The sequence below is a fragment of the Phascolarctos cinereus genome, unplaced genomic scaffold (genome assembly GCF_003287225.1).
Source record: "Phascolarctos cinereus isolate Bilbo 61053 unplaced genomic scaffold, phaCin_HiC Scaffold_4;HRSCAF=312, whole genome shotgun sequence".
Classification (NCBI taxonomy): domain Eukaryota; kingdom Metazoa; phylum Chordata; class Mammalia; order Diprotodontia; family Phascolarctidae; genus Phascolarctos; species Phascolarctos cinereus.
In genome coordinates, this window is record NW_027555847.1 from 720,278,669 (window position 1) to 720,295,426 (window position 16,758).

Consider the following 16,758-nt stretch of genomic DNA (forward strand, 5'->3'; position numbering starts at 1 on the left):
TTCATATGGTGGTCAGCACTCTGAAGGGACATTAACCCACCACTTCCCATTCTCTGCTCAAATGCTAATGGCGAAGTCAGGTTTCTGTGCTGATCAGGAACCACAGCGGCAGAGACGCGTCACAGATGTTCAAGTCCACCAAAGACAAATTCAGGTTTCACACTAACCCCAAACACCATGAACACACACAGCTGTCACCCATGGCCTCCCCACCAATCCTTAAATTATTGGCACAAGGAGAACGTTTCAAGCTTCCATGATTCTACTCTAAGATAGTGAGGTCAGCCCGCCTGGACAGGGAGAGGAGAGAAAAAGGACAGGGAAGAAATCACCTTAGATAAAACTCTACCTGAACACCTGTCAGATCCACACTTCTTCCTCCAGAGCCCCCATAAGGGGAGGCCTGGGCCCACTAGGACAATACATCCGCATGAAGGCGCCCGGCTCAGCAGAGCCACGAGGATGCTTTGGGTGTGCAGCGGCGGTGAGCCTACCAAGAACATCCACCATACTCCAGATCCCAGGTTTTGAAAGCATTTATTGAGACTTGGAGAGGTGAGGAGCGTGACTCGTGCACACTACTTACACTGACTTTGGGCTGGGAAGGCAGAGTGCCGCTTGCCTTCATGGTGCTCACTAGCTTGTTAAAGGCGGACATGTCGCCATCTTTCGCCAGCGGCCGGGAGCTGGCCACGGCATTCAGGGCCTCCTCGGAGTGCTCAGCCAGGAAGGAAGGGCCACTCTTCCCTTGCTGGTCCACTCGCAGACCCTTCAGCCCAGCTTCCACCTCTTCCACCGAGAGCACAACCCCCGAGTGCGCTGCAGAGCAGAGGGAGAAAGAAAAAAATAGTCCATCAGTAAATGGTAGGCCACTAGTAAAGTGCATGGTATGGGCTCTCTCACCTGGTCCTCTCCACACCAGTGGAAACCCCCAAGGTGATAGGTTCCATCTCTCCCTGGTAGAAACAAGCACAACTCTTAGGGGCAAACCTGCCTCGCCCAAGTCCTGCTCTTGGTGGACTGGGGGGCAGGGGCGGGGCACGCGGCAGTCTTGGATAAGCCAGATCAGGAACCACAACAGTGGAGATTTGTCATAAATGTTTAATTCCAAAACAGTCTCCCCTGACTCTTCCACCAGCTATGGGTAAGTCAGCTGAGTCTCTGGTGACTGCTTGGGTTAGAACTCTTCTTCTGTAGCACTGCCAGGCCTTGCCTGCCCCCTGGCATCTCATGCTACCTTCAATTACAGCACCCCTCCCCTCTACAAAGAGCCATAGGATGAGGGTCAGGTCTCGATCTGCATATTCCCCTGGGGAGCCTGGCACAGCGCTGCTGGGCAAGGATGCCAGTAAGATCGGTGTTTCAGAACCCTCAAGCCTGCCCCTCCTGCCCCCGGGGAACTCACAGCTCTCCTTCAGCTTTTCCTTGTTGGCAGAAAGACTGGAGAGAAGCGGCTTTAGGTCCACTTTGGCCTTCTGAAGCATTTCTAGAATGTCCACTTTGTTTTCAGCATGATCTTCCAACGGTATAGGAGCAAAGTAATTTCCTGAGTTCTGGCCTGGAGACAGAATCGCTTGTTCCAAACCTGGATGAACAAGGATGAGGAGAGATGGACCAACAGCACCAGGGGGTTGAATACCAACATTTTGCTTTTGGGGGCTGGGGAAGGCATGGGGGTGCAAGAACTTCCCAATAAGGAGGGGGGCTGCCTTCCCTCAGCCAGCAGCAGCAGAAGCTGGAAGTGTGCCTGGACATCAGTCACTGACCACAAAGCTTCGTGTCACCCAAGGCCTCTTCACGAGAGCAGAGCAAGGCCCACCCCAGAGCACAACCACATGCCACATTACCTGCAAGTTTCTCCAATTCCTCATGGGGCGTTGACCCAAGGCTGCTGGAGCGACTTCCTGATCGACTAGGATTTGAAAACCACCTGCTAAATCTGCTAGCGGAGACAGAACCTTCTCCTAGAACATCTTCTATCATCTAAACAAGAGAAGAACACTTTTAAAGAACCATCCTAGGAAAGGAAGGAGTCAGTGTGCTAGACTGAGATCAGAAAGGGAACTTACTTTGTAACTGCCTCCAGAACTGAGGACTGGCAGCAGCTTTTGAACTTACTTTTCTTCCCCAGAAGCTGCCTCATTTCTGAGCAGCTCCCACGTGGCCACACTTAACCATCAATTCTTTACTTGTACGAAGATTCCATTTCACACAACGCTCCTTTTTTCCATCCTCTGTCCCCTCAGGCAGCCCATGCTCTCATCAGGACCAACACAGGGCTGGGGGCACCCTTTAGGCAATCCCTCCTGGGACTACGGGCTCTGAGCAGGAGGGGCCTGAAAGTGGGCCAGTGAAAGTCTCGCCATCAAAGTTCGACAACTTCATCCTAGCTGAGGAGCTCAGAACGGGCAGATGGGAAGGCTAAATGACTGTCACTCCACTTAACATTTTAAGCAGGACACCCTGATGCAGGGGCAACTTTTGCCCAAGGAGACAAGGCACTAGAGAATGGTAATAGAGCCACTGCCCATGCTCAGACCTGTTGTGAACCATGGCAGCTCAAGTTAACCATGGCAGCAAATGGAAACGGCCCTAAAGAATTCTTCCCTCATGATGAGGTCCTCTCTGAGTCCCAGCTGGGTAAACTGGAAACCAGTTTTGGGTTTAGAAAAGCAGATATTATACTTTGTATCACAATCACCCCCAAAAGAAAACCAAAGGAAAGGAGGAAAATGGAAGGAGCTGCTTTTCAAACCAATGGTCAAGGAAGTATTCAGTTCTTATCAAGCAAAGAAAGGTGACCGTAAAAAAACTCAATTTATGTAACATTTAAAAGCTTTTGTATAAACAAAATAAATATGGCTAGAATGACAGAGAAGTCTTCAAAAGCAAACATCTCAGAGAAATCTGACATTCACCCGATACACGGAATTTACAAATAGATCACCAAGAGTCATTCCAATGGATAAACAGCCAAAGGCCATGAACAACCTAGAACAAATGGTGGAGCCATAAGAGAAAATGCTCCAAGTCACGAATAAGAGAGAAGAAAAGAAGCTCAGAATTTCATCTCACCAAGAAGACAAGAGGACAAAAAGAAATGTTCATTGTAGGAGGGGCTGTGGGAAAGAAGGAAAACAAAGACATTGGTGGAGCTATGAACTGGTCCAATCACTCTGGAATCTAATTTGGAACATGAATTAAGCTGTTCATTAAGACATCATTAAGACACTTCATTAAGCTGTTCAGATCCTCTAACCTAGCAATCCCACTACTGGGACTACTGACCCAAGGAAGTCAGCAAATACAGATTCTATATAACAAAATATTCATAGAAGCATTTTGGGCGAGAGTAGTAAAAATGGTAAACTAAGTGGGGGAGAAGGGCATCAACTGGGGAGATGACTAGACAGAGCACGGTATGTGGAGATCATGGGACAAAAGTGACAAATATGAATTCAGAAAACCTGGGGACATTTGTAAGAAAAACATGCAACATGAAGGAAACCAAGGAGACTCCAGAATTTGGGTCAATGCCACTTCAATTAAGTCCAGAAGACCAAGGATGAAGCACTCCTGGCCTCCTGCTCTGAGGAGAGGTGACAGGTTAGAGGCACCCACCAGCTGCCAGGCAGCTCTCCTTACCTGCGCATCTCTGTCACAAGAGAGGTTAGGGAGAAGCAGGCTGCTAGTGGGAAACGGGAGCGCAGTAAAGACTCAGACACTCGGACACTAAGCGGGGGGGAGAGAAGGACCCCTTGAATTCACCTCCCCTTCAGAAAAAAACGATTCAAGGGTTTTCTAGAAATTGAACACAAAACAATTTTGTAATCTGGTCACAAGCTAATTCATGAAACTCACTCAAGTTTCCAAACTGACTTTAACACCTCATCTCTAAGGGACACATGGCCAGAGGATCTAAATTCAATTGAATGCTGCTTTATTTTTAAAAAGAGGAAAAAAAAAAAGGAAAAAGAACCTCCCATCTTGGGCACATTCTCACCCTTCATATTTCTTAAGAGTAAACTGAACAATTACTCAGTTCATGCTTGAGTTAGTCAGTGACCAATCTAATATAAGGCACAAAGTCCACCTCTAGCCCTGGATTGAGTTAACTCAAATTAATACAAGCCGGGGGGGGGGTGCCTCCTTTTGGTGCTCATATTACATAATCCTAATCCTTGAAAACTGAAATGCAGGATGTTAATTCAAGACACCTTCCCCTTTCCAAGAAAAAGTAGAATTTTTCTCAAAGAAGTTACTCAAAACTCAGATTTTGTTTTCTACTTGTATGGATCTGGTAACTTAGAAGATAATTCTGAACTAGAGGCTCTTACCTTGCAATTAAGATCTAATATCGAAACTACATGCCAAGTTTCATAAGAAAAGTTTTCAAAGAGTATGCAAATTCTTGGGCCTGAATGGTCACTGGGGACATAGGCAAAGATAACTCGGGTGCACAGGTGCCACCCCAAATGGAGCGGCAGCAGCAGAAATAATGTATATAGTACTTTACAGACATCACCCCAATGAAGCCTCCTCACAACCCTGGGAGGAAGATGAGGTTATCGTGCTCATTTTACAGATAAGCAAACTGAGACCGACAGGCTCAGTGACTTGCCCAGAGTCACACAGTTAACCTTAATGAAAACAGTCATGCTAGCTGGCATTCCTATAGTGCCTTAAGGTTTGCAACAGCCTCCCAGACCTTACCTCACTTGATCCTCACAAGAATCCTGGGAACTACTATTTCCCATTTGAGAGGATTTGAACCCAGGTCTTCCTGACCCTAAGCCTAGCACTGGCCTAGGGGGTGGGCCAAGAGCTTCAAGTCTGTTCTTCTGTCTCCCCATTGTTTTAATGAGTCACATAATAATCCAAGAAAACCCTGAAGGGGGTCCGAGGAGTCGGATATGACTGAAAAATGACTGACCATGTTAGCCTAAAGGGAAACAGGCACAAAGAGCATGGACTCGAGGCCAGGCCAGCTCATACCCCTGACCGACCTGCCTGGCTGAGCCTCGGGCCAGCAGGACATGCCTGCCCAAGAAGCCCAAACTGGCTCTCCTCACCCCCCCCCACTCCATATCTCTCCTGGGTCCTCACTAGACGGTTGTCAGAGGGTGGCCACCACACTGGGAGCACTGCCCTGAGAGAGGAGAGAAACCCCTTTTATATTCTGAGGTCCTATCTCCTGAGAACTCAATTCTTTCTAAATGTATGATCCATTACTTCTCTATTTTTTTTTTTTACAGAATCATCTTTGATTCTGTAAGAAGATAAATGAGACTTTTATCAGTCTTCTGGCGAGTTGTCCACACACCGCCGTTCTGCCTCAGGCTCTGTTTGGAAGCCCTGTGAGGTCCCCCTGCTCTGGCCAAGGGCCAGACGTGCCCACCTTGGCCCAGAGCTGGCCCTCTTCCCTCCCTGAGCCTGCTTCTTTATCTGGAGCAGCAGGGGGTCCTGCACAGCCTCTCAAGCACCCTACAAGCTCACAACTTGGGGGAGGAAGGGAGTCAGGGAGCCCGCTTGGCGGGGTCAACACGGGCATCCTGTTATGGGTGGGAAGCAGGGATGAGCGGCCACAGAGGCGCAGGCCCATCGCAAGACAGCTGTGCTGGGCTGCCCTGTTTAAGTCACTTCACTTTATTTAAAAGACAAGAGGCGACCATCACCTCCAGAAATCTGTTTGGAAATTGTCTGTGATCCAAGCAGAACCAAGCCTAGAAGACAAGGACTTTGCTGGCAACGCCCACCCACGGCTTCAGCTGAGAAGAGACAGGAGCTGCCCTGGTGGAAGCCCAGCCGCTGCCAGCCACCATGGTGGAGCTCCCCGCACCCTCTGCCCTCTCCTTCCCTGCCCATTCTTTGTTTGTGCCGTGCCCCAGACCTGGGCTCAGCCTTCTGCAATCCCACCTGGCCATCTGTCACGGCACACTAACTCGTGAGCCCCTGGAGGGGTGGGACCCTGGCTTCCCTCACCCCAGCCGTGGCGCTCTGCACACATAAGGTGCTAACAGGAAAGCACGCCTGAAGAGGACGCAAGCTGCCAGCACTCTTCCGGGTCCCGTGGCTAACCCCGCGGCTGTGCCCACCCCAAAGGATCAGCCCAGGTCTGCTGCACTCACTACTCAGGATTAAGGAAGAGAAACAGGGTACACACCCACTAACCATGGGAAGACTCAACAGGTAAGACAGCTGGTAGCAGCCCAGTGCACAGAGCCCTGGGTCTGGAGTCAGGAAGGCCCAAGTTCAAAACCTGCCTGCTGTGGGATCCCAGGCAACGTGAGGATCAAATGCGACCCCATCTGTAAAGCTTCTCGATGTGCCCACTACTACACGTGTGAGTGGGCGATGGGAAGGATGAACGAGGCTACGGAGCACGGGAAGAGCTACGTGAACTGATGCAGCGAGCAGAACCAGAAAATCTGCCAAGGACAACAGGAAACCAGACAGGCGCCGAATGCCGAGTCCAACCATCCCGTCTGGCCCTAGAGGGAAGGGGACCTGACCTCCCCCCTTCCTGGCTAAGGTGCGGAATGGGACATACGCTGGCACTCAGCGGGTACCGACTGGTTTCCTCCCCTTCTCTGCCCTGTTCTTCTGCTTCGGGGAACAGCTCTCAGAGAGAAAAGGAGGGCGGGAGGCATGTGGGAGTGAGGGTGACAGAAAACCAGCACACGAGCTTTTCTTCTTGTTACACAGACATTCCTTGCTGAGGAGATCTGTGCATTCCAGGAAGCCCCCACGATCTTCTCTCTCCCAGCTGTGGGTCTCCACAGGAGATTTCCCAACCCAGCGGTGAGCCAGGTATCCTCTGCCTGACCCCACTGGCTCTAGGTAACTAGGCCCCAAGGAGAGTTCCCAGCTAAATCACGTGATGTGCAGCTGGGGCCATGAACCCCAGAGCATCACTGACCACAGGAGTGGCAGCTCGATCACTGAGGGCGAATGGGGACAGAGGGAGGGGAGTCTTCAACAGGCTCCATTCCTTTCTTTTCCCCAGGAGAGGGCGAGGGTCAAGGTAGCAGAACAGGTGACTAATTTATCAAGGCTGGTGATGAAAGGCACGAGAATGGAGAGCAAGCACACAGGTAATCCACAGGCCTTTGTACTGACTGTTTTTGGAACCACATGAGGTCACCCAATCCAAGTAAAGTCTGGGATCCAAGGATCCTTAGAGTTTAGTCCAAATCCACAGGACTCTCTCTAGTCTTGGGCTACAAAACCTTCTGCCTACAGAAGGCTCGATTCCAACTTCAAACCCATCAATATAAACTAACCCAATGAGGCAGAGTCTCACAACACTGAAAAAGTCCAAAGCTCTCACAGTAAGTACAAATACTCCAAAAGCCCAAATGAAGCAACGGTGTAACAAAACAAAAAAACCATAACAGGAGTGCAGGGGATGCTGAGAGGGGACATTCGGCAAAGGCTAGTCCAGCGCTTCCCAAAAGGGGGTGGCCCCGCAACAGGCCTGCACTTGAAACGCACCAAAGGGGCCCACAGATGTTGGGGGAGGGGGTGTTCTGTGGTGAGGCAGTGAAACCTGAGGGAGAGTTAAGCCAAAGCCCCTCCCCTAATACATGCTGGCACCAACACCCCCAGGGCACCCCCAGGGCAGCATGCAGAACACCAGGGCTCTGAGGAGGGAGGTTTGGGAAACGCTGCACTAGACAGACCATATCCGTATTATCAAAAACATGGTGGACAAGGGCTCAAAGAGAATGCGTCCCCACGTGGTTGTCGCCACGTGGGTGGGTTCACTCACCGAGGCCAGGCCTGGCACCTTATCAAGGTTAAAGAACTCATTAAAATCAAATTCTCCTGGCGACTGTTCAGGCAGCACTGCTTCCCTGGGCACTTCCTGATCTGCAGCAGGCTCGTGGGCAAGAATGACCTCCACTTCATCCTCTTCCGCAACGCCTCCATTGAATTCTGAAACTATTCCTTAAGGCAAAACCACGAGGACAACAATCAGATCTAATCCCGGATGGCAGCTTACTCAACATTCACAGCTCGATCCTGCGCTCCAAGACCAGGTGCCCCAGAGGTCTCTAAGGCCGTCCAGGAGCGTTCCCCTCGACCCTGGTGTGGTCAGCATTGACAAGCAGGGGAGAAACATTCTACACAGCTACCAGAAAGCTGCAACGCAATATTTAGCAACTAGGGACTCCACACCAAAGATGGGCCAATTTCCAATAATCATATTTCTCATCCATACAAATTTAAGCAAGAATTCTGAGAAGTCAGAGCTGCAATCTCCGGACTTCATTACAAACGGGCATGTAAAGACGTAAGCCAAAAATCAAGTCACCCTTAGGTCACTGCAAGACCCAGCACTACCATCCCTACACATACGGCTGAATAACTAGGAAAAATTCTGACACGGTATTTTCTAGACATCACTGTATACCCACTAACCTGCTTAGATATAAGTAAAGGTTGTCCCTGCAAGGTGGCTGAACATAGAAGGCTGCCTCTCCACACAGGACAGTCTTTGTGTAGTTGACCCCGAGAGGTTTTGGGGGGTTTTTTCGGGAGGGAGAGAACAGGTGGGGGAGAGATGTTGACCAGTCACTTCCAAATGAATCCACACTTTCTTTACCACTGAGCATCATTAGTGTGCAGGTGTATTAGTCACCTGGAAACAAGTCCACAGGCCCTGCTGAGCAGGCCCTCAGGCCCACCTTCGCCACAGCAGCCCAGGCACCAAAGTGGCTGGCCTCCCAGCACACAACGAAAGTAAAAGCCAAGCATCACAGTACATTCACGCTGCTTCCTTCTCCCGACAGGTTCAGACCCTGACGGACTGGATGAATTCTCTGGCCCTGGAAATCAACACTGCCAATGTTGTCCATTTGCAATGATAACACACAGCTCACATTTCTATAGCATGTACAAAGTACCTTCCTCACTGTACTTAGACCCAAGCATTACACCCACCTCACAGGGGAAACGGAGGCCCAGGAAGGTGGTGCAGAATAACAGCTCAGGCCAGGAGCCGTGTGCTTCTCCCCAATGGCCCCCTTCTAGGCACAGAGCCCAGACTTCATCAGAAGCCCGGAGAAGGCTCCACACAAGTTCTTGGTCCCCAGGTGAGAGGGCTGCTCCCCTCCCCCACTCTGCCTCTTGGACCACGAGCCCAGACCTTTCAACCCTCAACCCAATGCTCCTTCCACTTCTGGCACCGCCCACTGCTTTAATCGGTTCCCCAAAACCATGCTCTCGGGAGGGTGGGGCAGGGGCAGCCAAGTTACCGTGGAGGAGGGTTGTGGTGTATTCACATTATAGACACTGGGCAGGGAACCCAACCCCGCATCCCTCTGCACAGAAACTGGTTGCTTTCTAGTTCCATAACAAAAGGACACCAGCCTCAAAAAGATAGGAACTGGTCTCTCTAGCTAGGACTTTTTTAAAACAAAAGAAAAACATCTACGTCTTTTCCTTTTTTATGAAATGGTGAGGCGGGAAGATTTTTATGATCAAACAAATGGCTTTGTTATGGTGGTGGATAAACCTGCTGCTATTTAAAAAACAAAATAAAAAAAGCCCCAAAGTCTGCGTGTGTTTCTGGCCCAGCTTGATCCTGCCTAGAAAGCAGCCTTGGTGTAAAGCCCAACAGTATGGAGAGTCATCTGTTCGGAGAGCACAAACATCCACACGGGAGGCAGGCACAACCGACGTAGCTGGGGATTCGGCAGAGGGTGGCCTGGGAAGGCTGGCCAGGGACCAGAGGGAAGCTGCTTCTGGACACTGGGACCCATCACGGGGGGGACGAACACCCTCGTCTTGGATGGCAGGGAACATGGAGCTCCCTTCAAATGCCTGTCTCATAGAGCAGGGGGCCGGAGCACCAAGCTGTGATCTAACGTTTAACTAGCACAGATAACCTATTTAAGGGACACAACATCTCTAAGGCACTAGGTGATGCTGCTGCTGCAACTCACTGCCAGTTCACCCCTTCCAAGCGCTGACACGTTAGTCTGAGAACGAGAAGAGACCATTTCAGTCTTCTTTTAATGGAACAAGTTTTCCTAGAAGTAATTGGTCACCAACGAAGGAGAAAAGTAGAGAAGACTGCTAAGGACACAGAAGGCCAAGAGTCGCCTTTTCCCTAGCCCAAACTTTTACAGACCTAATTCTATTAGGCACCTACCCAACACGAAAGCGGTACAACACACTAATGTACAAAAAAGCCAATTCCTTTTGCCTGGCGTCCATGGGGGGCAAAGGAAGGGTGAGCACCGGCAGAAGAGTCGTAGGTTCTCCACAGAGAATGGAGGGGAGGAGGAGATGTGAAGAGGAGATGCAGATGGAAGCCTGTCAAGGAGAAGGGCTGAGCTGAAACGGCCATGGGGAGGGAGGAAGGGCAGAAAGCCAAGGGGGCAGAGGTCAGCTAATTTCCCAGCCTGGGGAGTTTGGGGAGGAGGCCTCTGGGAAGATGAGGAGCAGCAAGAAGCACCGGCCTCAGACGTCCATCGCCCAGAGGCGGCCCAGACCCGGGTGACTCTGCTAGGTCAGCGGTCATTCTGCCAACATCTCGGCAGGAAAGGCAGCGAGGACCCTCTCCTCCCTGGAGGCTAAGCCTCCTTCACTGCAAACGAGGAGAACTTCAGAGCTTTCCCAGCTTCCCCGTCTCTGTCCGAAGGCCCCTGACAATTCTGAACCGTCACGGTTCCAATGGTGCTACACTGAGGCTCAATGACTAGGGGGCCAAGGTTTCCCTCCTCTCCACATCAGAGTGGGGAGCACCCCTACTGTGACAAAGGGTTCTTCTGTGCACCATCCAGAATCAGACACAGAAACACAGAAAGAACATCAGGTTAGAAGCATCTCGGCCCCAAGATAAAGAGGACAGGGTTCAAACCACTGAGGAACAGTCTGCTTCTTCCCTGAAGAGACCCTTATCTTGAACTCAAACTCTCATCTCTTATCTAACGGTAGGAAGTTGGCTAAAAACTTTCAGAACTCTATAAAAATGAGGAATGGTTTCACGGATTCATGGAGAGTGAAGAGAGTTTGGTCAAATCAGACACCTCCTACCCCCCCCAAAAAAGGATCCAGCCATCATATGTCTTCCCTATGCTGGCCAGGGATGCACGGGCTGGACTGGGTGGCCCCAGGTGCCCACCAGCTCTCATGCTCCGATGTGACCAAAGGATCTTGGTTCAAAGCCTGGTCTTGGGCAAGTCACTGCCCTTCACTTCCATCCCTCATAGCTCTCAATCGCCTCATGTGTCAGTCCAGAGGACAAGCCAACAAGAGCTGATGGCAGGGCCTCTGGAGGTCATCCACCCACCACAACTTTTCAGATGAGGTAAGTAAGGCCCAAAGGGAGGATGTCAGTGACCAGAGTGCTGCAGTGGGAGACGCCAGAGCTCCTGGCCACCCGAGGCACTGCCTTCCTTAGAGACAGAGAGGGTCCAGAACAAACCAAGAGCGGGACCCCTGGGGAGCCCAGGGGACAGGTTCCTGGCGAGCTAGCTTCTGAACTGGCGCTGACTAGGTGTTCCCAGCTCCGAACACTCCCCCCACCCCCAAAGGGGCCTGACTCGGGAAAAGCAAGGCTAAGCTTGTGCTAAACAAAGAGCTGCCTTTCACGAGATGGAGATTTCACCGCTTTTCACCCCGACGGCCCCTTAAGGCGGACACTGCATCTGCGTGCATGCCCCTCCCGGGCCCAGACAAGGGAACTGACCTTCCTTCACAGACAGGGCACGTCGCCGAGTTCTCTTGCGTCCCTTGTGATCTTCTTCCAGGATCTTGTCGTCGAAACCAGTGAGCTCGATGGTCTCGGACTGACTCGTGGGTCCAGCTGAAAACCACTCGGGCTCCTCTTCCGTGCAGGAATCGTTTCTCCTGCGCTCCCCAAAGACGCGCTTGCTGTCCCCAAATTCTCTCTAAGAGAGTGGAGGAGAGAACAAAGGTGTCGCAGAGTGACCCTCACGCAGACAGACCAATCTCTGCTCCTTCCAGCTTCCCCAGCCCAGGCCCGCCCTTCAAGAGCAGCGTCTAGGGGCGGCTAGGTGGCGCAATGGATAGAGCACCGGCCCTAGATTCAGGAGGACATGAGTTCAAATCTGGCCTCAGACATATAACACTTAATAGCTGTGTGACCCTGGGCAAGTCACTTCACCCCACTGCCTAGTCCAAAAACAAAAACAAAAACAAGAGCAGCGTCTAGACCCTAGAGGCAAACAGCGAGTGACCCCTGGGCACCAATGTAAAAAACCCACCCGGAAACGCTTGTCCTTATAGTCTCTCTCCCGGTCTCTGCAATCCCTCAGCTCTTTATCCCCACCGCGGTGGTCTTTGTAAGAGATGATCCTTCCACTGCCGATCCTACGGCCCCCAAGCATGCGGACGCCATCACTGTCCTTTTCCAATGGGCTCCCTGATCTCCGGGAGCTGACAGAGGTTGTGACATGACAGCCCCCTCCAAAGCTGCGTCTCTGAGGACTTAGAACAACATCCAAATCGTCTTCTTTTACCCGCTCTCTTGGATCTGTTTAAACAAACAAACAAACAAAAAGGTGGGGGAGGAGAACAACAACAGCATTGCCTTCCCTGATGGCCAAGGGCACTCACTGTGGAGCCTGAGGGAGGAAAGCCCTGCTACAATCAGTGAAAAAGGTGTGAGCCGTCCTGTTCTAAATAAAGACATGGCACAGGTCCTGCCTTTCTTCCCAAGAACACTCTTTAGAAAAACCACTCATTTTCATAATTAGTCTCCATAAACTTGGACCATTAACAAACAAGTGCTGTGACACAAAAGCTAAGGCTTAAACCAGCTCTAACCTTTTCTGTGTCTAGATATTCACTTCAGCTTGCTAAGGAAGGCCTCCCTGCTGCAGCCATGGCGTTAACAGGTTCTTTTTACAAGAAGGTCTTACCTTGAGTGCCTCTTTTCTAGCTCAGGGGAAGAATGGATCTGGGCTAAACTTCTGAAGGCCTGCCTCACCTCACGTCAAGCAGACCTACATCTTTCACTACACCACATCTACTCTGAGCACTTCAAAATGCCAAGGAAGCGGACTCAACTCGTTTACCCGAGTCTGAATGGCTGTGAAAGACACCGCGGCCAAACTTCTAATACAGTGCCTTCCACAGAACCATTTGTCATGACATCAGAAAAGGGGATTCAAAGGCACAGACTACCTACCCAGCTGGATCTGGGCCAAGGACCCATTCTCCACCCCCCCCCCCAGAATGAGGCTTGACCCTGGCCACCAAGGATCCAATCTTAGCCTCCAAGTTAGAAGAATGATTCACAAACAGCTAACTGGACAAACGGTTTACCGAATAAGAGAAACATTTCCTAGAAAACCTGGGGGCCACAGCCTCAAGGGCGCTCGCTGTACATTCATTTCGGGGGGGTCCGTGAACTTGGATGATAAAAACCACCCCATCTTCATTTTTATTAACCTCGAACTGAACCAGAACATTTCCTTCGATAATTTTTCAACACAATCCACAAAGGAAGAGGTCCAAAGGCTTCATGAGGAGCCCCCACTTTAAAGAAACACCCAGTGGAAATGACTTTATGCTTCAACTAGTCAAGGGCTCTGGGGACTCCCTGAGCCGGCTCCCCATCCGAGGCCACTTCAGCACAAGATGAGGTTTCACTGGGGACCAACAGGCTCTTACCCGCTGCCCTGCGCATCAGAGGAGGCCGCTCCAAGTCCAGCTCTTTCTTGAAGCTTTCTACTGGAGAACTTCGTCCTGAGGTTGGGTAAAGAGACGCGTGCCACTTCTCAGGATCCCAGACGCCATCGCTACTGGCCGAGGGAAAACATTCAAGACATGACACTGAGGAAAGGCAGGCTGACTGTGAGACCCTAGGCTTTGTTTGTAAAATGGTTTAAGTTAATCTGAGAACAGGGGAGGGGCAACGAAACCAAGGTTGATTTGGTGTCTTGGGCCCTACGGTCAGTCAGCATGGTGGCCAGTGGCACCAGTGCCCCCACTTCCCTTAACAAGCTGAACATGCCAGGTGATGGCGGGCTCGGCGGCTTTGCTGTCATGAAGGCTTCACGATTGTCCCTGTCACCCAATTCTCTCAAGTCCTTTGCCATCCTCCCCACTAGCCAGGGCAGCTTAGGGAGTAGCGTGTACCTAAGGCCTCCCCTTCCTTCAAAGGCCACCAAGATATCCCACCTCCCCAGCCCAGCCTTTCCTGCAGCCCACCACACACCTAGCCAGACCCTAACAGCTGAGACTTAGACACAGTAAGGACTCACAGTCATTTGTGACTTTATTTCCTCTCCTCCTTTTGGGGGAAAAATCTGTTTACTAGCCAGTGGAGGCTAACAAGCATATCACAGTTGAGTACTGGGTCTATTCTATCATTAGACATGGTTTCCGAGAATGACAATAAAACCTGTTTTTCCCACCTACATGTTGGGTTACCATCTAAGTCACCTGTGAGTTCTCTGTCTAGTATTCCCTCCCAAACCTATTACCCTCATTTTATATACGAGGAAACTAAAGTTTAAAGTAATGTGCCCAGAGTCGAGTTGATAAGTATCCAAGGCTGAACTTGAACTCAGGCCTCCCTAATTCCAGGTATAGCACTCCACCCACAGGGCAGCCCCCAGCTGCTCAGATCTAAATCTGGAGAGGTATTTCACAGCCACCTAGTTTTTTCTGGAAGCCGTGTTTGATGCAAAGTGGAAAAATAAAAGTTTCCACTAGGGCCTTTCTTTATCACTGGGGAAGAGAAAAGTGCCTTAGATCCTGGACAAGCAGCCACTGAGAAAAAGAGAGGGGTCACTTTCCAGTTCTTTTCAGATGAGGAGGATGGGGAAGGTAACACTGAGGCACACAGGAGACTCTCTGCAGGAAACAGGGGAGGAGGTAGGCTATGGAAGCATCTGGCAATTACCAGCAAACACGAGGAGATGCCATGACATAGCATTTGTGTATTAAAACATAAAATACATGGCTGCATTCAAATGGTTCACAGATAAAAGCTGTCCCAAAGCTGGCAAAGAGAAATGAGAGAGGCAGAGAGACCAAGGGTGACCAAGAAACAGACAGACGGACACCCACACACCCAGAGGAAGACAGAGAGGCAAAGAGACAAAGAGGGAGAGAGAGATAGACAAACAGGGAGATAAGCACACACACACACACACACAAGGGAGACACCGAGGGCGAGAGGGAGGGGATAGACAGACACACAAATACACACCCAGAGAAAGAGAGAGGGTACAAAGAGAAAGGAGGAGGGAGACAAAGGGCTAGGGAGGGAGAGACAGACTACTAAGGAGGCTGCAGACCCAATATCCATTCTTAATAATTACAAAGATCTCTCTCATTTCGTTCCAAATACAGAGTTCTAATAAAAGCAAACCCTCCCTACGCCTCAAAACTAGAAATATGAAGTTACTGCTAAATTGACAATCACAGCAAGAAAATTTCTCTAAGAGACGCTGAAATGGTAAACCTACCTGTCATACTTTTCAGAAAGGCACGAAGGCCTCTGCTTAGAGTGAGGGCGTTCTTTAATGTCCAGAAGTTCCTCCTGAAAAGAGAATTAAATTTGCTGTTCTGAATCACATTCATGAAGACAGATCACCAGAAAACTCAACTCGTTCTAGCTGCCTCCTTCCTGAGCGTTTCCCTTAAACGTGTTTAAATCTAACGTATGAGACAGTCCAAATGGCACGAGGAGAGCGCCACACTGACTCCCACAATAGCCAATCCGTTCCCAGTTGCCGTGTCCGTGCCTCCTCCTCTATGGAGAGCAAAGATCATCTTTCAGTGACACAGAAACTATTAATGGCAAGGAAGCTCCACCACCAGAAAAGATGCCAATGCAATTTCAAAGCAGCACCATTTAAAGAAACATTCTAAATGAAGCAGCCTGTAAGGGAACGACTCCATACGCTAATAAACACCACATTACCAAAGGGCTTTTCAGAAAAGAGCACGTGCTACTTTTGAAGGAACCTTAACAATGCCTAGAGAACAAAGGGCTGACCACCACTGTCTAGTCAAACCGAGACCTCTCCCAAGTCACCATCTCTTTCACGTGACCAAAAGCCACCTGGGTCTCTTCCCAGGAAGGGGATACAAGAGTCCTGCGGAAGAGTGCTGTGACTGCTTCTATTGGACAGGTGTGGAGAACAGCCATGAAAAGCCTCACTCTCTAAGATTTAGCATGACCACACTGGCCTAGGGACCATTTGGTCTGCTGTTTCTATTCCTTGCCCAGCAGAATCAGCTTAGACTAAGTGGACAGGACCCCCAAAAATCATTTCCCCGGAGGGACCCATTTAAGCTCCCTCACCCCACAGGATCAGTCTCCCAGTTTCTGTCAATGCCACCTCTCCTCCTCCTCCACTCCCCCCACCTGCCTGCCCTCCTGCCATGGCCCAACTGCTCCTTGAGGCTCCAGGCTCCACTGTCTAAGACAGCTTCTGCCCAGCTGGCAAAAGGAGGTCTCTAAAGCCAAGCCTCACTCCCCTGGTCCAGGGGCTCCCTATAAAATACAGACTCTGTTGTTTGGCATTTGAAGCCCTTCTTGGCCAGTCCTTGTCAATAACCTCCCAGCTTCCATCTCGGTGCCACTGCATGCCTCAACTTCCCAACTTCTGACAGCTGCCCCCCCCCAAAAAAAAGTCAATTTATAGTATTTGGATTTTCTTTTTCCCCTACAAATATCCATATAATAGAATTTAAGCTCCCTGAGGCCAGGGCCTGGTGGGTTTTTGTCTCGGTACTTTCAGCACATTCAGCACCGAAGCTGGT

The 16,758-nt window shown here is 50.4% G+C and overlaps 1 protein-coding gene across 6 annotated transcripts in view; it reads right to left on the bottom strand.

The window, feature by feature from the left end:
- The window catches only part of EIF4ENIF1 (eukaryotic translation initiation factor 4E nuclear import factor 1), a 48,632-nt gene that overhangs the window by 16,162 nt on the left and 15,712 nt on the right, over positions 1-16,758 (bottom strand). For 4 of the 6 annotated variants that reach the window (XM_020996383.2, XM_020996389.2, XM_020996384.2 and 1 more), the window contains exons 3-10: positions 15,456-15,529; positions 13,651-13,781; positions 12,240-12,508; positions 11,702-11,903; positions 7,772-7,950; positions 1,848-1,983; positions 1,406-1,585; positions 587-819 (exon numbers count right to left, since the gene is read on the bottom strand). In XM_020996383.2, coding sequence (XP_020852042.1) covers positions 587-819; positions 1,406-1,585; positions 1,848-1,983; positions 7,772-7,950; positions 11,702-11,903; positions 12,240-12,508; positions 13,651-13,781; positions 15,456-15,529 — 1,404 coding nt within the window. The remainder of the gene's footprint in view (positions 1-586; positions 820-1,405; positions 1,586-1,847; positions 1,984-7,771; positions 7,951-11,701; positions 11,904-12,239; positions 12,509-13,650; positions 13,782-15,455; positions 15,530-16,758) is intronic. The other 2 variants (XM_020996388.2, XM_020996390.2) reach the window with 1 other exon arrangement.